This window comes from Scyliorhinus canicula, unplaced genomic scaffold (assembly GCF_902713615.1).
Source record: "Scyliorhinus canicula unplaced genomic scaffold, sScyCan1.1, whole genome shotgun sequence".
Lineage (NCBI taxonomy): Eukaryota > Metazoa > Chordata > Chondrichthyes > Carcharhiniformes > Scyliorhinidae > Scyliorhinus > Scyliorhinus canicula.
The window spans coordinates 271778-298059 of NW_024055482.1; the positions used below are offsets into that span (position 1 = coordinate 271778).

The window sequence follows — 26282 nt, forward strand, 5'->3', positions numbered from 1 at the left end:
GATCCCTGGGGTGTTCAGTGAGTTCAGCGGGATGATATCAGAGGGCTGAAGCCGGGAAAGAGGATCCCTGGGGTGATGTCCAGTGAGTTCAGCGGGATGATAGCAGAGTGAATGGAGCAGGGCGAGAGGCCGGAGAATGGGGATGAGAAAACATCAGCCATGATTGAATGGCGGAGCAAACTTGCTGGGCCGAGTGGCCGAATTCTGCTCCTATGTCTTGTTGTCTTATGGTGTTATACCTGGGGTGATGTTCAGTGTGTTCAGCGGGATAGTATCAGGCAGAATGGCGCAGGGAGATGCCTGGCTGATACTCAATGAGTTCAGGGCGATGGTATCAGAGGGAATGGAGGTTATTGTCGATCAATGCATCCTCGAAAATGGAGACAGTGTCAGTTTTAAATGGGCCAAAATGTAAAGTTTGAAGCAGTCAGTGATTTTGTTTGAACCAGAAAGTGCAGTTTGTGCATGTGCCAGGACAGGGCGATAAAGTGTCTATTTGTATGTTTCAAAGGGAATTTCGAGTTGATTCTCTCTATTGGATCGGCCATATTCTCTGGCCGTTTCTGCTCTCTAGTGTATCTTATAGGCCCCAAACTCAAGTAATATTTGGAAATTCGTACTCGATTTTATGTTGTGTGCGATATACTTTCCAGCCTTTACGGCTCTCCCAAGGGTTTACACCCTCTGTTCTGTCTGCCTTATATACATAGCCTGCCTTGGGATTATTTATTCGGCCAACATGGAGAATGTTAACCCGTGCTGCAGCGACCCTGGAAGTGTTTAATGAGACAGTGTGAAGGAAACGTTTCTTCTCCATTCACTGGCTTGATTCGGTGTCTGAAGAAGCAGAGCCCCCTCTCTTCAGAATTACCTGACATGTGACTGTGACTGACCAGAGTACGACTGAAATCACATCGATTCTCCTCGCTCTGCAATGATTCTGTCTCCGGGGTACACGCAGGTGATGCAGTGATTCTTTCACAACAGGGGAAATATTTGTCTGGGAAAGCGAAACACTGCAACAAGGGGAGTGGGCCGTCGTCAGGGGACTTTGGAGAAAGGAGTTCAGAAAAGTCACATTTGGTTCATTTTTCATTCAGGATTTATTGAAACATTTGGAGAAAGTTTAACAGAAATGTTAATTTTCAAGTTAACAAAGAGCAAGATTACGATTGAGCGTGACATTGAGAAGAGAACACATCAGCTCTGAGCTGCCAAATGAATGTACAACAGACACCAGAAAGAGGGAACAGGAGCTCAAAATATAGGGAAGGCAATAATTGAGAATAAGGAATTAAAAACGTTACTTATTTTCAAATGGAAATCAAACTACAGGACAATTATAATCGAAAATTGCAATACGTCCATATTATTTCGTATTTTTCAAACAGAAAAATATTGTAAAGTCACCAGAGGGCATTTCATGATTTCGTAACAGAGATCTTGATAAACAGCTGAATAAAATGTACGACATCCATATCAATAAATACGACATCCAAAATTCAGCCGATCACTTGATCTGTAAAAACAGAAAAAACAATGAAGCAGATGTTTGTGATCTGGGACATTAATATTTTATCAATGAAAAGTTCAGTGAGTTGTCAAACTGCTTCGATCAGCTAAAGTGTGAGTGGATCGAATGCTCTCACCTTCACCAGAGTGACTGCAGCGCTGTAGGACATGCTCAGGAAGAACAGGGTGATGAATGTGGAAGCGGTTGTCAAGATGTTGCCATTATCATCCTCATAGTCTTCAGTCCGGATGCTGTCTATAGAATCGAAGGGGATATAGCCGAAAATAGTTAAATTGCACTTTCATTTAGGGTATCTTTCAGAATTATATATAAATATTATCCTTTATCTTTCTGAAGTAATTTTAGTAATTTACTTTTCATTGTACATTGTTAAATTCGCGATACTCAGAAACCGATCTCTGCATCAATCTCCACAGCCGTTCGTCCTTTACGTTGCTCAGACAGTCCGTGTCACAAAACACAGCCGCTTTTGTTCAATTTCAGTTTGTTTTAGAACAATTTGGTATAATTGGAGATTATTATGATTGATACTGAGGGACGTTCATTCAGCTTCTTATTTCGACACTGTGAATGTTGCCGCTAAGAACCCGGACGTCAGTTCCCATCTTATTTGTTTATTTGCGATGGAAACATTTGTCATGTCGTTTACTGCAGCCAGTTTCTCAATCAGAACATTGTTTCAGTGCGTCTGTGGGATCATTATGGAATGGGGATATGTTTTGATTGGTATGCCCATTCAAACAGTTACATTAGAAATAAACTGTCATCTTGTTGTTTCTTTTTGTGCTTAAGTAACTCGTGATTTGCCTTTATCTGTTTGTCTCTCGCAATTGATGTGCAATGTGTTTTCATCTGTGATTGCCTGTATATTTTGTGATTCTATCAATGTGTATGTACGAATGAGTTATTTTTGTCTTAAAACCTTTGTTTATTTACGAATAGTTGTGTTAATGCGTGCTTATGTGTTCATGCCTGCTAATATATGTAGTAATGTGTTTATTTGTGCGCCATCTATCTATCAATGTGTGTATGCACATGCGTGTGCATGTGTGTCTCTGTGAGTGCATTCATGTGTATACAGTATTAACGTGTTGATAGATTTATATGCCTATGTTTTTAAATGTGTTTATGTCCCCTTGTATGCTACTATGCATTTTAGTGTTCTTGAACATAGAACATAGAGACCCTCCAATGCAGAAAGAGGCCATTTGCTCCTTTGAGTCTGTACCGACCCTCAGAAAGGGCACTCTACACTCTGTGTTTGTGCGTCCATATAGGCCATTAATGTGCGTGTTCATGTGTTTATACATTTGTGTTAATGTGTATGACAGTGGACGTTATTGTGTCTGCACGAATGTATCAGACAACTTGTGCTAATGTATATTTTCATGGTTACATCTGTGTTTCGGTCCTTTTGTGATTCTGCTTCTCTTGCAAATAATATATTTGCTTTTGCGTCTGTTCGTACGCATGTGTGAATCTGCACGATGGTTATTACTGTGTGAGCGAGCGTGTGTTTGTCTGTGTGCGTGTGTGTATTTTATGCGGGTCTGCGTGTGCTCGCATACGACAAACACACTGTGTTAGCATATGAGGCAGCATGGTAGCACAGTGGTTCTCAACACCAGGGTCCCAGGTTTGATTCCCGGCTTGGGTCACTGTCTGTGCGGAGTCTGCACGTGCTCCCAATGTCTGCTTGAGTTTCCTCCGGGTGCTCCGGTTTCCTCCCACATGTCTCGAAAGACGTGCTGTTAGGTGAATTGGACATTCTGAATTCTCTCTGTCTACCCGAACAGGCGCCGGAATGTGGCAACTAGGGGATTTTTACAGTAACTTCATTGCAGTGTTATTGTAAGCCTACTTGTGACAAGAAAGATTATTTTTTTAAAACAGTAAATGGGGCATTACACGTTTGAAAAATTGTGTTGCTGAAGGTATATTTACACCCTGGTTTGTCTGATGCAAGGTTAAAACCTGTGACCAGTAAGTAAGAAACGACTTGCATTGTTGAAAGCTGAGTCCTTACATTAAAGACTCACTCCCTTCCGAATTCTCCGCTCGGGGAATGGGAGGGGAGAAATATTGAAACATTGAAAACAGGTGCATGAGGCGGCCACTCAGCCCTTCGATCCTGCACCACCATTCAATATGATCATGGCTGATGATGCAAATTCAGTATCCCACACCCGCTTTCTCGCCATTATCCTTGCATGTTAGCACAGTGGTTAGCACTGTTGCTTGCAGGTTCGATTCCCGCCTTGGGCCACTGTCTGTGAGAAGTCTGCACGTTTTCCCCGTGTGTGCATGGGTTTCCTCCGGGGGCCCCAGTTTGCTCCCGCAAGTCCTGAAAGACGTGCTTGTTAGTTAATTTGGACATTCTGAATTCTCCCTCTGTGTACCCAAACAGGCGCCGGAATGTAGCGACTAGGGGCTTTTCACATCAACTTCACTGCAGTGTTAATGTAAGCCTACTTGTGAGAATAAATATCATTATTATCCCTTTAGTCGCAAGGGCCACGTCCAGCTCCCTCTTGAATATATCCAAGGAACTTGCCCCAACAGCTTTCTGTGGTAGAGAATTCCACAAGTTCAGAACTTTCTGAGAGAAGCTGGATTCTCTGTCGGACGGATGCTCCGTTTTGCTGGCAGCTTGGGGGGGTTTCCCGACAGCGTAGGACAGCACCACAATGGAAAACCCCATTGACCAGCCGGCGTAACAGAGCATCCGGCCGGCGGGATGAAACAGAAATGTGGCACGGCAGGGTGGATAATCCACCATTCTTCCTCACCTCAACCCTGAATGGCGTCCTGCTTATTCTTAGGCTGCGACCCCTATTTCTGGACGTCCCCAACATTGGGAACTTTCTTCACGCATCTAGCCAGTCCAGTCCCATCAGGATATTATATGTTTCTTTGACATTCCCTCTCAATCTTCTAACCTCCAGCGAGTACAAACCCAGTTGATCATGTCTTTCTTCATATGTCAGTCCTCCCACCCCGGTGATTACTCTGGTGAACCTTCGCTGGACACCGTCAGTAGCAAGAATTTCCTACCTCAAACTGGACCAAAACTGCACACAATGTTCAAGTCCTGTATAACTGCAGCAATACATTCCAACTCCCATACACAAATCCTCTCGCTATGAAGGCTAGCTTGCCATTAACATTCCTCACCTGCTGTACCCGCGCAACAATCTTAGACGACCATTCCACCATGACACCCAGGTCTCGTTGCAATTCTACTTTTCCTAAACTGCCACAATTCAGATAATAATTTGTCTTTCTGTTTTTTCCATCAAAGCGGATGACCTCACATTCAACCACATTATATTGCATTTGCCAAGTGGTTTCTCACTCAGCCAGCCTGTCCAAGTAACCCGGAAGCCTCTTTGTATCCTACTCACAGCACACACTGCCAGCAAACTTAGTATCCTTTGCAAATCTTGAAATATTGCCTGCAATTCCTTCGTCAAAACAATTAATGAATATTGGGCAGCGTGGTAGCACAAGTGGATCGCACCGTGGTCCCAGGTTCGATACCCCGCTGGGTCACTGTCTGTGCGGAGTCTGCAGGTTTTCCCCCATGTCTGCTTAGGTCTCCTCCGGGTGCTCCGGTTTCCTCCCACAGTCCAAAGGTGGATTGACCATTCTATATTGCCCTTAGTCAACAAAAAGGTTAGGAGGGATTATTAGGCTACGGGACAGGGTAGACGTGAGGGTTTAAGTGGGTCGGTGCAGACTCGATGGGCAAAATAGTCTCCTTCTGCACTGTATGTTCTATGTATTGTGAACAACTGGGGGTCCCAGCACTGAACCCTGCGGTAAATAACCTGTGAGTTCATTGTTTCTCTCTCCCTGCTGGGTTCAGCAGTTTCCTTTTCGATTCACGGCTTTGAGGAGATGGCCATACAATCAGCTGCCTAATGCACTTTCTCCTCTCTTTCTTGGTGACGTGCAGCAAAATAGTTTCAGGCTTTTCTCTTCAGTTTTGTCTGTTGGAGAAGTGGTGTACGATGGATTAACTAATACCCCTCCCCTCCCTCTGTTGGGGAAGTGGGGTACAGTGGATTAATTTATGCCCTCCCACGCTCTTTTTTGGGGAAGTGGGGATACAGTGGATTAACTAATGCCCCTCCACCCTGTATTGGTGAACTGTGCATATGGTAGATTAACAAATGCCCTTCCCTATCTCGTTGTTGGGGAGTGGCGGTCTAGTAGATTAACAAATTTCCCTCCGGTTCTCTTAGTTGGGGAAGTATAGTGGATTAACTATTGCCCCTCCACCTCTCTTTGTAGTGGTGTGCGGGTACTATAGATTAAGTAATGCCTATCCCTTTCTTTGTAGGGATATGGCGGATCACTGGCTTCTCTAATGCCCCTCCCCCTCTCTATACTGGGGGAGTGCGGGTCCAGTAGATTAGCAAACGCCCTCCCCCTCAATTTGTTGGGGAATTAACTACATTAAATACAGTGAATGAACTAATGCCCCTGCTCGAGCTCTGTTGAGGAAGTTGGGGTACAGTGGTTTAAGCATTTACCCTCCAATTTCTTTGTTGTGGAAGCGGAGATACAGTGCAAAGCTAATGGCCTCCACCGATATATTTTGTGGAAATGGAATTACAGTGGGTTAACTAAAGCCCCTCATCCTGTTGGGGTACAGTGGGGGTAAGTGGATTCACTAATATCCCTCGCTTCTCTATATTGGGAAAGTGGGGTTACAGTGGATTAACTAATGCTAATCCCCAGGTCATTGCTGGTGACGTGGGGTAAAGCACAACTAAAAATGCCCCTCCCACGCACTTCTGGGGAAGTGGGCTACATTTGGTTAAATAATCCCCTTCCCCTATCTTTTTCGGGGAAGGGGGCACAATGGATTGTCTAGTTATCCTGCCCGACTCTTTGCCGGGGTAATGGCGGATCAATGGGTTAACTAATGGCCCTCCCCAGCTTTTTGTTGGGGAAGCGCGGGTACAGTGGATTAGCTAATGTTCCTCCTCCCTGTATTTGTTGGGTGAATGGGGGGGGGGGGGGGGGCCGTCGATTAACTAATGCCCATCATCTTTCTTGGGGAAATGTGGTTACAATGCATAAAGTAATACCCCTCCCCATCTCTTTGTTGGGGAAGCGCAGGTACAGTGGATTAGCTAATGTTCCTCCTCCCTGTATTTGTTGGGGAAGTGAGGTTAGTGCATTAACTATTGCCCCTCCCCTTCTATTTGTGTGGCAAGCGGGTTACTACGGAGCAGGTAATGTCCCTCTCCCTCTCTTTGTTGGAAAAGTGGGGAGCAGTGCATTAACAATTCCCCTTTCCCCTCTCTTTGACGGTGGATTGCTGGTCCATGTTTCTGTTTGATCCTCAATTCAATTCCAGTGGGTGTGATGCAACAATTTGAAACTACCATCAATTATAAAGAGATAGACAATGAGAGTAGGAGGAACACGGAAATCTAAATGTGATGTGTTTATGTGAAATGGGATTTTTAAAAAAATAAGCTGAGAACACTCAACTTTTTTCCCAATTAAGGGGCAATTTAGCTTGGCAAATCCATCTATCTTGTAAACGTTGGAGTTGTGGGGGCGAAACCCACGCAGACACGGAGAGAATGTGAAAACTCCACATGGACAGAGACGGGATTTGAAACCTGGTCTTCATCATTGCAGGCAGCAGTGCTAACCACTGCACCACTACGCCACCGTGCCACTCGCGCCTAAAATGGGAACTTGTCCGATTTCCCATCAATAAATATACTTTGCGCAATCCTGTTATGAATTAGTTTGACTCTGTCTGTACACCAGGTGATTTCTATTTTTTTCATGTACCCACTTGTTTATGTTCCAATCTACCGGCTCGTATATCTTTGGGCTGTGGGGGTGAGACCCACACAGATACGGGGAGAATGAGCAACTCGACATAATAGTAACCCGAGGTGGGATAGAACAGGCTCTTCGGGACCGTGAGGCAGCAGTTCTAAACATTACGCCACTGTGTCATTCCCTCCACTGAACATGGGTCCGAGATCTGTACAAATCTGAGTCTAATTGAAGATGTCTGACACCAGGAAAGCGGATGCACTATTAATAAAACGCTGTGTCGTTCAATCACATTTGGAGGGGGATCAAAAAATCTTTATTCTTTCTATTGTAGTTCGAAATATAACCAATAGTTTCTCATTTACATTAATTAACGGTGTCAATTAGAGCCAAGGGAAACGCTTAAAAAACTCAGTTCACCGCTGGATTTATTAACCGTTCTGCTGATGATCTTCAAGGGGATGGCTTCATGTCCCACCACACAGGAGTAAGAAGCGCCGCTGGCCCACTCCTCCGCTGCAATGGATAACAGGCTGTACATGAAGAAGGAGCTATTGCCGTTCTCCGCCATCACCTCGGTGTTCTTGTAGTTCCCGGGATTCACCGGCATGTCATTGACGGTCCACTTGACGAAGATCTCTCGTGGGGAGAAACCTCTCACTAAGCAACTGAGGGAGACGAATCTCTGAGCGGAGACGTCTTCAGCCGGGGGCAGGAGGACAGAGACGGACGGTTCCCGCGGGTTGGGATCTGCAGAAATGTACAATAAATGTTAATAAAATGGGGAATTCCGGAGACAATGGAACCGCGGGTTAGATGTGGGAGAAATGTGTTTTGTGTTGGATTTTAAAGGTTTCCATTTCCCACTTTGGGATCTGTCCGGTTTCCCAGCTCAGAGCAGAGGTGGACACAATCCTTTTCCCTGAGAATTTACGGACTGGAACAGAAAGTTTCAGAAAGTGTATGGCATGGAAACAGGCCATTCGGACCCACTGTCCTGTGCTGGTGTATCAGCTCCACACACCGGAACCCCGCCCGCCCCTACGCCACCCCCCCCCCTCCCCCCGCCATCGCCGCCACCACATTACTCCCAGAGGATTGTAAAACTGCCAATGGAACACCCTGATTGGTTCCAAAAGGGAGTCAAGAGCATGTAACTGTTGACCACTGACATTAACATCTGTCAGTGGCAATCCCTTAGTGTCCATTATAACGATGTAATAGCACAGCATTTAGAAATACACAATATCATCAAATGGAGTCAGCACGGTTTCCTGACACAAAATTGGCAGAGTTGCTGATAGTGCCGAGGATGGTTTAGCACAGAGGGCTAAACAACTGGTTTATAATGCCCATCAATGCCACCGGAGCGTGTTCAATTTATTACCGGCCTCTCTGAACAGCCGCCGGAATGTGGCGACTAAGGGCTTTTCACAGTAACTTCAGTGAAGCCTACTGGCTATTATTATTATGAAGGGGAAATCATTCTCAACAAATTGATTGCAATTAATTGAGGTGATAACAAGCAGCCTAGAGAAAGCGGAGCCAGTAGATATAATATACATTAATTTCGAAACAGCGTTTGATAAGTTAATGTACTATTGCCACGTTTGCAGGGGGTAGATTTTCAGGACTGGAGGTAATCGATGAAGTATACGGAATGCCTAAGAGAAATGGGTTCAGATACCTGCAGGTAAGGTGGTGGTGGTGGCGGGGGGGCGGGGGGGGGGGGGGTTCCGGTGGGAGGAGCGAGGTGTGGTCCTTCCCAGAGCTGCCAACTCCGGTGTTGCACGATAAGCTGCTGACTGAGGATAATATTGGAGAGGGGAGTGACCAACATGTATGAAGAGCTGATAGACATAGAGGCCGTTCTGGAGGAGAAGATCAAGCGCAAATGGTAGGAGGGGTTGGTGAGGGGGTGCGGTCCGGGGCGTGGAAGGTCCCTTCAGGAGGGTGAACGCATCCTCGTCGTGTGCAGGTTGAGCCTCATCCAATTTAAGGTGGTGCCCAACCCCCACATGAGGGTCACGAGGATGAGCCGTTTTTTTGCTGCGGTGGACGAAGAATTAGTGGCCCATCTTGGCATTTGCCTCCCTGATAGCCCGGGGACGGATTTTGCTCAGCTGGCGATACTGACCGCTGCCATAGATGGGGATGTGGTTGAGCAAGCTGGCAGATTTCCTGCATTTGGAGAAGATAAAGTTCGCCTTACGTGAAGCGGAACAGGGGTTCACCCGGTGTGGAAGGCATTTATTATTTCTTCATGGTGAATTAAAGTTTCAGCCGGAGGAGAGTTAGGGGTTGTTCTCGTTGTGCGGGGGTGGGGGGCAAAAATTGAAGGGGCGGGTAGATTGCTGGGATGGGTGTTAGGGAATATGGTAGATCTGGGGTGTTTATTGTACCTGGGGGGAGTTTTTTCCATCTTTTAATTTCTTACAATTAAGGGCCAGTATAGCGTGGTCAACCCACCTACCCTGCAACCTTGGGGTTGTGGGGGTGAAACTCACGCAGACGCAGGGAGAATGCGCAAAATCCACACGGACAGTGACCCGGGTCCAGGATCAAATCCAGATCCTCTACACCATGAGAAAGCCGTGCTAACCACTGCGCCACCATGTCACCCTTGGAGTTGTTTCTATCATAATGTTATTGTGATGTTTTCTATGATTTTTATATTTGTATGCAAAACGCCCTTTACTGAAAATATTTTTTTAAATAAGGAAAGCAAGTGGCGAGAATGACACAGGTAATCTACACAGGGATAGTCAGATTAAGTGATTGGGGGGAAACTTACCAAAAGGAACATGATGTAGGAAAATGTGAGATTATACCTCCTTCGATAGGAGGAATAAAGGAGCTGAATGGTATTTAGATGGAGAAAGGCAGCAGAAAACTGTACCGAAGAAGGATTTGTCATCCTCCTGCAGCCATCGCAAAAAGCTAGCATGCAAGTTGTTGGGTAACAGGGAAGGCGCATTGAATGTTGAGCTTTATTTTGAAGGGAATGCTATATAAAAATAGCGAAGTGTTGATAAAACTACACAGTGCACCAGCAAAATCACACCTGATGTTCTTTGAACACTTTGGGAAGGATGACATATTGGTTTTCGAAGCAGTCCAGAGAATGTTCATGATGTTGATCCCGGGTATGGATTTTCTTATGAAGAGTGGCTGAGTAGATTGGGCCTATACTCACTGGATATTAGAAAAATGAAGGCGACCTAATTGCGACATAAATCATTCTCAGACGGTTTGACAGGGTAAATGCCGAAAGGTTCCTATCCCTTGTGGAAGATTCTTGGACCTGAGGATTTAATCTTAAATGAAGGCATCGCCATTTAAGGCAGACATGAGGAGGAATTTTTTTTCTCGGTTGGCAGCGTATCTGTGGAATTCTGTGGTGCGAAAGGTGTAGGAATTGCATCGTTCAGTGTGTTCAAGGCTGAGATAGATGGATTTTGAATCAGTAAGGACATAAAGGGATATGGGGTTAAGGCAGGAAAGTGGAATTGAGGATTGCCTGAGATCAGTCACGGTCTCGCTGAATGCCAGCCAGTCTCAATGGACCCAATGGCCTTGATCTGCTCTTACATCTTCTAGTCGATGGCCTTGCTCCATCTAAACCCAATATCACCGCCTTCAATTCACTGTTCAGTCGTCTGCATATTATTTTCCACTTTATCGTTTGCCACTCCAGATTGTTTAGTTAGTGGAATTATCAATGAAAGTAGATCAGAAATACACTGAATGCGAAATATTGACCGTTGCACTGACACTAGAAATAGACACAATGGCTCACTTATTGCTTTAATCTCAACGCTCACCTATTTTCTTATGGATCGAATTACTCAAAGGAGTTGGCAGGTCCTGATGTCTCGCCACACAGTCAAACACAGCCCCACTTAGCCAGGCTTGTGTCGAGATGTTTAATTTGCTGACCACGCTCTCAGTATCTGCCCCAGGCTGGTCGGCAATCTCTGATTTCAGCGGGTTCTTCGCTTCACTCCAGGACACGTTGACTCCATAAGGAGCATTCGAAATGACGCAGGTTATGGTTACAGTCGTCTCCAGTAAGACCTGTTCTATTGGCGGTGGCAGTATTGTTACTGAGGCAATAGTGCAAAGGGGAGGATCTGTGAATGAAAACATGAAAATCAACCCACGTTTCATCTTCAGAATCAGGACAGTGGTATTCAATCTTTACTCTCTAAATGGGAATGAATCAACTTCGAAATAACAACCTCGAAAGATCGTCGATGAACAGAACTGGCTTTGTTATAGAAGACACAGAGTAATGGTGGAAGGGTTTTTTTTCTGAATGGATATCTGTAACTAGTGGTGTTCAGCAGAGATCAAAGATCTGGAGACAAATGTGGGTGGTCTGATAACAAGTTTGCGGATGACACGAAATTGGCGGAATTGCTGATTGTGCCGAGGGTGGTCAGAGGGTATAAGTGGGATAGATAGATTGGAGACTTGGGCACAGAAATAGCAGACGGAGTTTAATCCGGACAAATGTGAGATGATGCATTTTGGAAGATCATATGTGGTTATGAATTATACCGTAAATGGCAGAACGCTTGGACCATTAACATACAAAGGGACCTTGGCATGCAGGTCCACAGTTCTCTAGTGGCAACATAGGTGGCCAAGGTGATTATGAAGGCAAATGGCATGCTTCCCTTCATCAGCCAGGGCATTGAGTGCAGGAGTTGGGAAATCATGTTGCAGCTATATAAAAGTTTGGTTCGGCTGCATTTGGAGTATTGCATGCAGTTCTGGTCACGACATTATCAGAAGAACGTGGAAGCTTTGGAGAGAGTGCAAAGAAGGTTCACCGGGATGTTGCCTGCTCTTGAAGGTGTTGGCTATGAGGAGCATTTGAAAAAAACTAGGAATGCTTTTACTGCCAAGACGGAGGCTGAGGGGACACCGGATAGAGGTCTACAAAATTATGAGAGAATTAGGCAGGTTTGCTGTCAGAGGCTTTTTTCAAGGATGGAGTGTCAATTACAAGGGGCCACAGGTTTAAGGTGAGAGAGGGAAAGTTTACGGGAGATGTGCGGATAGGTTTTATCGCGCAGAGAGTGGTGGATGTCTGGTATGCACTGCCAAAGGATGTGGTGGAACCCGGCACATTAGCAACATTTAAGAACTATCTGGATGGATACATGAATAGGGAGTAAATAGAGGGATATGGACCGAGTAAGGACAGAGGGTTCTTTTTAGACAGGGCACATTGAGCGGCGCAGGCGTGGAGGACTTTGCTGTACTTTTCTTTGTTCTTTGTACAGTGGTAAGCAGCGTGTCTGTGAAGCCTATTATAGAATAGGGGCTGGTTTAGCTCACAAGGCTCACAAGCTCACAAGGCTAAATCGCTGGCTTTTAAAGCAGACCAAGCAGGTCAGCAGCACGGTTCGATTCCCGTACCAGCCTCCCCGGACAGGCGCCGGAATGTGGCGACTAGGGGCTTTCACAGTAACTTCATTGAAGCCTACTCGTGACAATAAGCGATTTTCATTTTCATTTCAGAATCACTACCGTGAAGAAGTGCACCAATCGGTCCATCGAGTCTGCACCGACCCTCGAAAGAGCACCCTACCAACAACCACTCCCCCGCCCTTCCCCATAACCCTATGGCCCCATGGAACCGTTAGACTCTAAGGGACAATTGTGCACGGCCAATCTACCTAACCTGCCCATCTTTGGACTGTGGGAGGAAACGGAGCACCCGGAGGAAACCCAAGCAGACTCGGGGAGAATGTAGAAACTCCTTACAGGCAGTCAGCCAAAACCAAAATCGAAACCAGGGTCGTGGCGCTAAGATGTAGCAGTGCTAATCGCTATTCTCATTGTCAAAGTCGTTCAGCCCTGGAATCTTACTAACAACTGCATTGCAGTATTCCCAATGCAGAATACACTGTTCCTGATCTCTGGAATGGAGTAATGAAGGCTGATTTATAAATAGGTTGGATGAACTTTCCAACACTTTCCCCCGGAGCTGTCAGCAGTAAAGCGTTCCAGACACCCGCTGCCTCTCAAATCCAAGATTCTTGGTAGTGAGGATGAGCAGAGAGATCTCTGTGTCCATGTACATAGATCCCTGAAAGTTGCCACCCAGGTTGAGAGGGTTGTTAAGAAGGCGTACCGTGTGTTAGCTTTTATTGGTAGAGGGATTGAGCTTCTGAGCCATGAGGTCACGTTGCAGTTGCAGGGGCTGTTTAGCTCACTGGGCTAATCGCTGGCTTTGAAAGCAGACCAAAGCAAGCCACAAACATGGTTCGTATTCCCATAACAGCCTCCCTGAACAGGCGCCGGAATGTGGCAATTAGGGGCTTTTCACAGTAACTTCATTTGAAGCCTACTCGTGACAGTAAGCAATTTTCATTTTTTTCATTTCCGTTGTACATAACTCTGGTGCGGCCGCATTTGGAGTATTGCGTGCAGTTCTGGTCACCGCATTATAGTAAGGATGTGGGAACATTGGAAAGGGTGCAGAGGAGATTTACCAGGATGTTGCCTGGTATGGAGGGAAGATCTTTTGAGGGAAGATGAGGGACTTGAGGCTGTTTTCGTTAGAGAGAAGAAGGTTAAGAGGTGACTTAATTGAGGCTTACAAGATGATCAGAGGATTAGATAGGGTGGACAGTGAGAGCATCTTTCCTCGGATGGAGATGTCTAGCACGAGGGGACATAGCTTTAAATTGAGGGGAGATAGATATAGGACAGATGTCAGAGGTAGGTTCTTTACTCAGAGAGTGGTAAGTGCGTGGAATGCCCTGCCTGCAACAGTAGTGGACTCGCCAACATTAATGGCATTTAAATGGTCATTGGACAAACATATGGATGTTAAGGCAATAGCGTAGATGAGCTTTAGAGTGGTTTCACAGGTCGGTGCAACATCGAGGTCGCTGTAATGTTCTATGTTCTAATCCGCTGTCTCAGGATAAAGGTGATATCAAGTCCACCTCACTCACTAAAGGTCTTCAAAGTAAAGGGAAGTATTCTTTGCTGTTCTGATAAAATCTTGAATGGTGAGCAAGTCCAATGCAGCTCTTACATTAGAATGAATCACAAAGTACATGGCAGTAAATTAGAAATTGATCTGTGCTTTGCATTAACTTCAATACATTTCTGGTGTTGATTAACATCAGAGTGCAGGATGATCTATAGTTTCCCCTGTCTGTGTCTCTTACCCGACGAGGCGAGGTTGAGACTTTGGGTGACCTCTTGATGAGTGACCTGGCAGGTATAGACCGCTTTGCTGAACCATTCCCCAGCGGAGACTGTCAGCCGACTGCTCGCCGAGAAGTTCCCGTTCACTTCACAGGCGGGAGAGGTGACAATTCCTGAACCCACGGATTGTCCATTCTTCAGCCACTTCACCGTGATTGAATTTGGCTGGAAATCGATGATTGAACAGATGATGGTTGCAAATTTCTGTCTTGTGATTTCTTCATTGGGACTCACGGTGAGGAGAACATGTGGATGGATGTCATTTCTAGGAACTTCAAGGACCATAAGTTAGACATTATTGCAGAAGATGTTGTAACAAATAAACTGATTTATTATTTTTTCACAGTTACTCTGCGCTCAATATTATTTTCTGGAATCCGAACTGTGTAATGTTCCATAAATGTGTCATAACCAAAGTTATAAATAAATTAATCACAGCGTTTCTGTTTTCACATGTTCGACAACACTTACGAATTTCAATGCTCTTGTCTGAGCCGCTGTGTCGAACCTCACAGCTGATGTTGCTGCATCCCCCCTCTGACTCGGTGATGGTTAACTGGCTGCTCAGGGTGTAGGTTCCCTTCTTGTTTCTCACTGACGGATATTTCTTAACTCCAGTGGTGATCGGCTGCCCATCTTTCTTCCAGGTAAGGCTGGTGATTTCTGGGGAGTAGTCCATCGCCAAACAGCCGTAGGTCACGGAGCCGTCGGTGTTGTGTTGTTGACAGGAGGAGACCAGACTGTAGAGAGTGGGCGGAGACGGTGTCGCTGGGAGAGAATGGCCCATTCAACAAGTTAGACTCTATATTTGAGTTTAAGTAACCAAACATTTCAAAATGTGCCTCAAGCTATGCGTTTATGCTAACATTTCCCCATTAAAAGTTACATCGACATTTAAGCTTCTATTAGTCTGTCATTTGAGATTCATACCTCTTTGCCTCCTCACTCGGAGCTCACATCTTACTCCTGCTCTCCCACAGGATAAAAAATGGCATTTTGGTGCCATATGAATGGTGTAACGTTTATTAAAATGAAAGAGAAGCAGGAGGTTTCCCCACTATTTCAACAATGCAAATGGTGCCGTAGTCACGGAGACTGCGCTCTCCTTTTGAGAGCTGACTAGTGGTGCTTTAACCTGAGGGTCACTATACCTGAGGTGAGTGGCAAGGTTGAGAATGGGGCCCTTTATGAATAAGGTCAGCTGGTACAATAATCGAACCCGCGCTGTTGGGATCGTTCCTCATCACGAACCAGCCGTCCAGCTAACTGAGCTGTGTACGTCACAATCCAGCTAACTGGGTTGTGTGTACGTCACAATCCAGCTGACTGGGTTGTGTGTACGTCACAATCTAACTAACTGAGCTGTGTACATCACAATCCAGCTAACTGAGCTGTGTACGTCACAATCTAACTAACTGAGCTGTGGACGTCACAGTCCAGCTAACCGAGCTGTGTACATCACAATCCAGCTAACGGAGCTGTGTACGTCACAATCCAGCAAACAGATGTGTACGTCACAATCCACCTAACTGAGATGTGTACGTCACAATCCAGCTAACTGAGATGTGTACTTCACAATCAGCAGCACTTTGTGATAAAGAACGGTGTGAGGGAGTGAGATAGCGTCCGTCTGTAAGTCAGTATGCGTCTCTGGGAGAGAGAGTAGGCGTGGATCTGAGTCTGTCTGTATGTGTTTGCGTGGTAGGGAGAGTATGCATGTGAGAGAGTGTTTAATGGAACGTGTGTGTGGTAGGGAGTGTGTGAGCGAGATACTGTTTATGTGAGGGATGTTGTGTGAGAGAGACCCTTTGTGTGAGAGTGTGTCTGAGTAAGTGTGTGAGAGAGACCGAATGTGTGTGTGATAGAGTGTGGGAGAGAGCGGGCGGATGAAAGACAGAGATAAATTGTGTGCGTTTGTCCCTGAGAGTGTGCATGTGGGAGAGAGAGCACGTGAGAGGATGTATTTTATATGAAGAGGGCATGTGCCTAGCAGAGAGTCTGTGAGAGACGGGTAGTGTGTGTGAGAGAGAGAGTGAGAGAGAAAATGTGTCGGTAAAAAGGTGAATTTGTGAGAGTGTGTCTGTTTGTAAGAGAGTGTGAGTATGTGCGTCTGTGCTTTCTCCGTCACCATGTGAGTGTATGGGAGAACGTGATTACATGTTTGTGTTTTGAGAGAGAGTGCGTGTGAGAGACAGAAGCACAGGTGTAATTCATAGTCTGTGCGGGGGTGCGTGAGGGAGGGAATGTCTAAGAGTGAGAATGTAACTGTGATAGGATGAGTGAGTGTGTGTAAGGGAGAATATGTCAGAGTATGAGTGTGTGTGTGTGTTTGCGGGTGAGAGAGTGTAATGTGTGTGTGTGTGTCAGGATGGCTCACTCCCAGTTTCCATAGTCTCATTCACCCGCAAACTCCACACATACTCGCATCCACTCTCACGGTGAGCATAATCCGGCTTGCAGAACATGAGTTGGAGAATCATTTCGGTCTTTGGCAGCTGCGGCACGGTCGTATGGTTGCTTCACAGCTCCAGGGTCCGAGGTTCCCTGGCTTGGCTCACTGCGCGGAGTCTGCACCTTCTCTCCGTGTCTGCGTGGGTTTCCTCCGGGTGCTCCGGTTTCCTCCCACAGTCCAAAGACATGCTATGACGTGAATTGGACATTCTGAATTTTCTCTCAGTGTACCCGAACAGGCGCCGTATTTTGGCAACCAGGGGGTTTTCACGGTAACTTCATTGCAGTTTTAATGTAAGCCTGCTTGTGACAATAATAAAGATTATCGTTATCAAAATGTCGTCCACTGACTTATTGTTAAATAAGAAAGATTGTTAAAATGCGCGTAATTTCACCCAGCAATGGAACAATTTATTTCCCGATATCTGATTGGATAACTCCAGCTCGTTAGTTCGATGTTCCGCCTACTTGACCTCTGCGGGGAAAGGCTCTCATGTCAGGTACAGGCCACGTTAAGATATAGAGTAAAATTTCCACCCCATCCCACAAAAGTTCCTGTCTCTTACTGCAAGAATGGAGACACGACATTGGTTTGATACAAAATGCAACATGGACTCCCTCCAGCGCAGAAGGAGGCATTCGGCCCATTGAGCCTGCACCGACCCTCTGAGAGATCACACTACCTAGACACAATTTCTCACCCTATCCCCGTAGCTCCACCTTGGAACAATTTAGCATGTCCAATCCATATAGCATGCATATCTTTAGATTGTAAGAGGAAAGTGCAGCACCCGGAAGAAGCCCACACAAACACTGGAAGAATGTGCAATCTCCACCCGAGGTCTGAATCGAACACGGGTCTCTAACACTGAGGCGGCAGTACTAACCCCTGTGCCACCGCACCTCCGATCTTTAACATTATCACCTAAAGGAACGTCACCACCTACACGTCAGGTCTGTGATTGAAGATTTGGAACTTGCTGCACTGAGTGAAATTCTAAAAAAACTCAAGAAATTCAACACGGTCGAGGACAAAGCGTCCCGCCAAATTAGCCCCCATTCACCGTCTTAAAAATTCACTCCCCCATCACCGACAAGCAGTGGCAACTGTGTCTATGATGTACAAGATGAACTGCAGCAACGTTCCAAGACTCCATCGAAAGCACCTTCCAAATTGCAATGTCAACCACCTACCGCCGAGGCAGCACGATAGAAGAAGTGGATAGCATTCTGGCTTTACAGCGCCATGGTCACAACTGGATTGCATTCTGGGTCACTGTCTGTGTGGAGTCTGCACGTTCTCTCCGTGGCTGCGTGGGTTTCGTCCGGATGCTCCTGTTTCCTCCCACAGTCCAAAGATGTGCAGGTTAGGTGGATTGGCCATGATAAATGCCCTTAGTGACGAGAAAGTTCAGGAAGGGTTATTGGGTTCCGGGGATAGGGTGGAACTGAGAGCTAAAGTGGGTCGGTGCAGACTCGATGGGCCGAATGGCCTCCTTCTGCACTGTATGTTCTATGCTGCAGAACGACAGGAACACCAGATGCATGGGAGCACCAGCAATTGGTTGTGCCCTTCCCTGCCACACACTATCCACCCTAACTGGAAACTATACTGCCGTTCCTTCACTCTCGTTTGGTCAAAATCCTGGAACACTCTCCATCACAACACTGCGGGTGTACCTGCGCCATATGGACTACAGTTATTCAAGAATTATTCAAGTCATCACTTTCTCAATGGGCAATTAAGCAGAGACAACAAATGTTAGTCATACCACAGACTCTACAGTTCCTGAATAAGATGATCATTAATATTCAGACTAATTGCCCCCTTTCCACTGCCCCAGTAAATAGGTCAAGGACTGGTGCAGCACTGAATAAAATAGAATAAAGCTCCATCTGCATTGCGTCGTCTAACATTCCAAAGCTAGATACATCAGTGGTTAAAATGTACCCACATCTCCTCCAGTCTGTATTGAGTTTCTTCTTCTATCAATTTAGAGTACCCAATTCTTCCTGTTTTCATGAAGGGGCAGTTTAGCGTCGCCAAACCAACTACTCTGAACAGCTTTGGGTTGTGGGGGTGAGGCACGCGCAGACATGGGGAGAATATGCAAAGTCCACACAGACAGTGACCCAGGGCTCGGATCGAATGCGGGTCCTCAGCCCTGGGAGGCGGCAGTGCTAAACACTGCACCACCATGCCACCCTTGTCTGGTGTTGCTGAGTTGTTCATTATGACTGTCACAATCTGGGGTTCAGAGGCGGCTTAACTAACATAAAGTCAAATTTTCGCAATCCTCACAGATACACGTTTTTGAAGAAATAAATCAAAGCACAGTCCCTGAAATACGAGACGATGAATTATTCACACTGCTTTATTCTAATTGATAAGTGGTCAACTTTAGACAACAACAATAACCTCTTTGAAATTAAACTGATATTTATTAAAAACTCCCTTTGCCTTGTAACTAATTCTGTCTGTCCGAACTGTGCAACATTTATATTGGCTGAAAACAATCACATCAAATATTCTTTTCCAATTAAGGGGCACTTTAACGTGTCCAATTCCCCTATCCTGCACAATTTTGGAGCCGTGGATCTCCACCTAGACACAGGGTGCACGTGCAACTCCAAAGCGGAGCGACTCAGGACGGAGATCGAATCGAGATTCACGGTGCTGTGAGGCAGCAATGCTGCCCACTGCACCACCATGCCATCCTGTTCCTATTGACGATAACAGATTGCATTCAGTTTAACGTCATTGATAAAGATTCGAAGATATGAAAGAAACAAACAAAAGAGTAACCCGATTACCTGATTGACCTAATTTCTTAAGTAAATGTAACCACAAAATAATCGAGACAAAGCACATCATCGGCCTGAGCATAGAAATGTATTGCTTTCTAAATTAATTTTGGATACAATAAAAATGTCTCTAAAAGCTGAACTGTAGCATTTATGTTTGATTTGTTCGAACTGTCATTGCATTGCACGTTGTTTTTAATTGCCAGTTAGCCTTGTTGGATGATTTGCACTCTATAATAAAAAAATGAAAAATTTATATAATTCAAAGCGAGATCTTGCCAGGAACTTTGCTTATAAATTGCGTTTAATTAAATGTCAAGCAATGCTAAACAATAAACCTCAAATAACCGGATGGAAACATTCAGACCTGGATATTTTTAATTAAATCTAATAACATTTTTACATTTTACTTTTTGGTAATAATCGTCCTGTTTGAACCTGCAAAAATGTGAAATATGAATATTTCTGAACTCATTGAATTCCATCTATTCACAGAGTCTAATTCGCACGATAAATCTATAAGCGTCTCGCTCTTTATATATACATAAATATATCTTACTTTCAGCTCGGATACATAAAATATGTATATCTATCTATATATATATAATGTGTGTGTGTGTGTATTTCTGACAATAATTTTGACAATCCCGACAACTGAATTATTAAAACTGCTGCTCAATGAAAGGAGATCCAAAATTAATCTGTGTAAAACACAGTTAAAATTGTTCATTCAGATCCTCTCCAAAACTGAAACGTAATAAGCAAATGGAGCAGAGATTTTGTTGTTTAATTTAATATTCAATATAAATAAGCTTGAGAATCAGATATAATCTTTTCTTTATTCTGTCATTTGTTTTTACTGTAATTCTCTACTGTGTACAGTACAGTTATGCCAGACTGGCTGTTGTTAATTATTGCAAAGCTCATATTGGCATTTTCTGATTAAATTAATCTCTTTGAATTTCAAGCTGTTACTTGTCAATCTCCAGCCCTGTGCAGTCTGAACATTCCTACAATTTAAATAAAATCATTAGAAAAATGTCTTCACTGTCAGCGACTTCCAGATCACAGAAAACTGTTTATGATTAGATTAGCGACAATTATCTCACTATCCAACTACAACTGACATTGAAGGAATCATGAATCACAGTGAACAATATGGAATCATATTGTTGTGGCTGCACAGAAAGAATATAATAACCGGATACATAAGTTGCCAAACTGCAATATAAAATTCCTAATTAAGTAACTGCAAACGTAATCAGGGATCTAAAAATTAATCCAAAATCTCTTGTGCAACTGAACACCTGTGTAGAATCAGTATGTTATTGTTAAAATAGTTCCAGGCACAATTAGATTATATTTTCAAGCAAGAAAATGTTCCGGTCATGCAAATAGTGTGCAGCGTGCAGTAGAATTGTGAAAGGCGATTGCTGATTAATTATATTAATATGAAAACATCTTTGGATAATATGGGGTTATATTACCACATTATAATAACTACTCTCCAATTTGAACAATTGTTAAATAAGTAGTATGAGCTTGCAGTAAATTGTTATGTTCTGAATGACGCAATCTTTTGGTTTAATCATCATAGAATTTACAGTGCAGAAGGAGGCCATTCGGCCCATCGAGTCTGCACCGGCTCCTGGAAAGAGCACCCTACCCAAGGTTAACACCTCCACCCTATCCCCATAACCCAGAAACCCCACCCAACACTAAGGGCAATTTATCTTGTCCATAATTTGGGCAGCACGGTAGCATGGTGGTTAGCATAAATGCTTCACAGCTCCAGGGTCCCAGGTTCGGTTCCCGGCTGGGTCGCTGTCTGTGTGGAGTCTGCACGTCCTCCCCGTGTGTGCGTGGGTTTCCTCCGGGTGCTCCGGTTTCCTCCCACAGTCCAAACATGTGCCGGTTAGGTGGATTGGCCATGCTAAATTGCCCATAGTGTCCTAAAAAAAAGTAAGGCTAGGGGGGCGGGGGAGGTTGTTCGGTTATGGGTATAGGGTGGATACGTGGGTTGAGTAGGGTGATCATTGCTCGGCACAACATCGAGGGCCGAAGGGCCTGTGCTGTACTGTTCTATGTTCTATAATGTTTCCCATGGCAGGTTGATGGAAAAAGTGAAGTCGTATGGGGTTCAGGGTGTGCTAGATGGATAAAGAACTGGCTGGGCAACAGGAGACAGAGAGTAGTGGTGGAAGGGAGTGTCTCAAAATGGAGAAGGGTGACTAGTGGTGTTCCACAGGGATCCGTGCTCGGACCACAGATGTTTGTGATCTACATAAATGAGCTGGAGGAAGGTATAGGTGGTGTGATTAGCAAGTTTGCAGATGATACTAAGATTGGTGGAGTTGCAGATAGCGAGGAGGACTGTCAGAGAATACAACAAAATATAGATAGATTGGAGAGTTGGGCAGAGCAATGGCAGATGGAGTTCAATCCAGGCAAATGCGAGGTGATGTATTTTGGAAGATCAAATTCAAGAGCGGACTATATGGTCAATGGAAGGGTCTTGGGGAAAATTGATGTGCAGAGATCTGGGAGTTCAGGTCCATTGTACCCTGAAGGTGGCAACGCAGGTTGATAGAGTGGTCAAGAAGGCATACAGCATGCTTGCCTTCATCGGACGGGATATAGAGTAGAAGTGTTGGCAGGTCATGTTACAGTTGTATAGGACTTTGGTTCGGCCACATTTGGAATACTGTCTGCAGTTCTGGTCGCCACATTACCAGAAGGATGTGGATGCCTTGGAGAGGGTGCAGAGGAGGTTCAACAGGATGTTGCCTGGTATGGAGGGTGCGAGCTATGAAGAAAGGTTGAGTAGATTAGGATTGTTTTCGTTGGAAAGATGGAGGTTGAGGGGGGACCTGATTGAGGTCTACAAAATTATGAGAGGTATGGACAGGGTGGATAGCAACAAGCTTTTCCCAAGAGTGGGGGTGTCAGTTACAAGGGGTCACGGTTTCAAGGTGAGAGGGGGAAAGTTTAAGGGAGATGTGCGTGGAAAGTTTTTTACGCAGAGGGTGGTGGGTGCCTGGAACGCTTTGCCAGCGGAGGTGGTAGCGGTGGGCACGATAGCATCATTTAAGATGCATCTGGGCAGGTATATGAATGGGCGGGGACAGAGGGAAGTAGACCTTGGAAAATAGGAGACAGGTTTAGATAAAGGATCTGGATCGGCGCAGGCTGGGAGGGCCGAAGGGTCTGTTCCGGTGCTGTAATTTTCTTTGTTCTTTGCTCTAATCCACGTAACCTGCACATCTTTGGACTGTGGGAGGAAACCGGAGCACCCGGTTGAAACCCACGCACACACGGGGAGGATGTGCAGACTCCGCACAGTCAGTGACCCAAACCGGAATCGAATCTGAGACCTTGGAGCTGTGAAGCGATTGTGCTATCCACAATGCTACCGTGTAATCATCAGTTAAAAAAACACTAATATACCTTTATTCCGTTCTGAATTTCCAATGCCTGCTTGTTTTCTTCCTGTAATCGTGTCTCAAGCAGATTTAAACACGTAGACCATTGGCATTTAACCACAAGTCATGTAACCGCTTAATATCACCGAGCATAAACAATGCAGAAACTCCAAACCTCTTCACAAATTGTACTTAATCAAAGTCACCCAGACACACATTATCATCAGCAGTTAAACATCAAACTCATCACCGAGGAGTTGAACCCCGTTTCATGGAGAAGCAGATCAATTCTACATTGAACAGAATAAAACTTTACATTTCAAAAACATCTCAACATCGAATCCAGCTCGCCACCAAATGTATCAATTTTCAAACTAAATAGAAATCTGTAATAACAGCAATATAATTGTGAGGAGCTGCAATGTGTCCAAAACAAATATTGAAAGTTTACCGCGTTTTATTCATATTGGACCATATTTTAAACATATTTAAACACTTAATATTTGCAGTAGCTGTAACCATCAATCTCACCAAGACGAAACATTGCAGAAGCCACAGGCTGCGATTGCAGTAATAATTTATGTTCAGAAAGAACGCCTTGAACCCTGCCTTAGTTTAATGTCCAAACTGCTCTAAAATCCTGCTTGTTTTCTGCCGACAATCATGCATCAAGCAACTTCAAACATTCCATTCAAAAACATGGAACTGCTCAATGTCACCGAGTTTGAACAATGCAGAAACAATGCAGAAACGGCAAACCGTTTCAAACATCTTATTTATTCAAAGTCACCCAGATACAATCTATTCATCAGAAAACCACCAAATCACATCACCAAAGGCCTGGGACTCGTTTCATGGAGAAGCAGCTCAATTCAAAACACTTCCAACAAAATCAAACATAACGTTTTAAGAAATTATCAATCCAGAAGCCACCAAATTCACCTGTCATCAAATGAATGAATAATTAAACAGAAACTTAGAAGAATATCATCAGCATTGTGAATACGCAGAACATGTTCAATAAAGTAACACATAAACCTCAGCATATTTTGTTGGGTTCGATTTCTAACACTTGTGCAGGAGGTGGTAAAACTTGCAGCCACCAGATGTCACCGAGATTAAACATTGCAGAAAAGCTGCGTTGGGTATTTAAAATAAGCCGGCCACACAGTATCCTCAGCAAATAAACACTAAATCACAGCAACCGGGGGCAGCACGGTGGCGCAGTGGTCAGCCCTGTTGCCTCACAGTGCAGAGGTCCTAGGTTCGATCCCGGCTCTGGGTAATCGTCCGCGTGGAGCTTGCACATTCTCCCCATGTTTGCGTGGGTTTCACCCCCAGAACCCAAAGATGTGCACATAGGTGGATTGGTCATACTGAATTGCCCCTTAATTGGAAATAAATGAATTGGATACTCTAAAACATTTTTTAAAAAATCATAACAACCATGGACTGAATCCCTGAGCAGCGACTTTTGTCAAGAGGCAGAGTAATTCTATAACCTTTTTCATCAGAATCGCATGAAACATTGCGACAAAATCCCAATACAGAATCACCAAACCCACGATTCAGTGAACGAATTAATTGTTTTTTTAAATTTAGAGTACCCAATTGTTTTTCCAAACAAGCAGCATTTTACTATGGCCAATCCATTTAGCCTGCACATCGTTTGGTTGTGGGGCTGAGACCCACGCAGACACGGCGAGAATGTGTAAACTCTTGCGTGGGTTTCGCCCCCACAACACAACCATATGCACACTGGGTGGATTGGCCATGCTAACTTGCCCCTTAATTGGAAAAAATGAATTGGGTACTCTAAATTTACTTTTAAAAAAGAGAATATGTAAACTCCACACAGACAGTGACCTGGGACCGGGTTTCAATCTCGGACCTCTGCGCCCTGAGATATCAGCTAACAACTGCGCAACCGTGTTGCCCAGAATAAATTGTGAACATACAAAAAAGTATAAAACTACGACTGAAATAAAACAGTTGGAAATAATTGACTGGTGCTGACCTGTAGGCACCGTCACCATGGTCCCCTGTCCCCAGTAGTCCATCCCACCCACTATGTCCACTGTACAATAATAGATGGCGGTATCTTCGGCCTTCAGGTTCGTCATGGCCAAAGATAAGATATTGTTCGAAGTGTCTGTGGAAGCAGTGAATTGATCTTGAATTCCTGCGGCGTAGCCATTGCTGGAAGAAGTGTCGTACCAAAGCAGCCACTCCAGCCCCTGTACGGGAACCTGTCGGATCCAATGCATGGTGTCGCTGCCAAGGCTGAACCCGCTGGTTTTACAGGTCAGTGTCAGGGAGCCTCCGGGACGCCCGGTCTCTGCCTCTGGCTGAGTGAGTCAACACAACATCCGACTGGACACCTGTAAAAATATATCAAAAAGCCCGAGGATTAATGCTGGTGAAATGATTGGTGACTCTGGAACATTCCATAGAGACTAACACTGAGACAGTAACAGTGAGAGACTTGGACAATAAAAACTACTCACGGGATAAGAAAGTCAGCAACAAACTGAGAGAAATGGCCCACCTCATCCTTCTGGTCATTTGGGGGAAATGGTTGTGTCAGGAACTCAGTGAACAAACCAGCTCCCGGACTGTTGGATTCGGGTCCCAGTGAGCGGCATTTAAATACCCTGCAGAACTGGGCGGCTTTCCAGGCGCCGCCTGTTGATTCCCTGGTGGAGGCGGCGCCTGGATCCACGTCCCACCTTCCACACCCCCAACAGAATGGACTCAGAGATTTTTTACAGATTATTGTTAAAAGTTAGCATTTATCTGTATTGAGGCATTTATTTGTCTGAATGGATAATTTGGAATGTCTGCATTGGTTCTAATGGTGAAATTACATTTGAGCATCTGTTAATATAATAGAATAATCTTTTTTGTCACAAGTAGGCTTACATTAACACTGCAATGAATTTATCTTTTACTGTGAAAAAAAGAATTCCATTGTAAGTTAAGTCCCTTTTTTTCTACTATTCAACATAATTGGATGAACAGAA

The 26282-nt window shown here is 44.8% G+C and overlaps 1 gene segment (V, D, J or C); it reads right to left on the reverse strand.

Moving 5' to 3' along the window:
• Window positions 1–1510: 1510 nt before the first annotated feature.
• LOC119960074 lies at window positions 1511–25616 on the reverse strand (the record flags this gene model as incomplete). The annotated part of the segment is given in 7 exon segments: window positions 1511–1519; window positions 1650–1768; window positions 7766–8095; window positions 11170–11478; window positions 14542–14853; window positions 15053–15349; window positions 25277–25616. Coding segments are annotated over 7 exon segments (1716 nt in total), but the record flags the coding sequence as incomplete, so codon positions are not given.
• Between the last annotated feature and the right edge of the window lie 666 nt (window positions 25617–26282).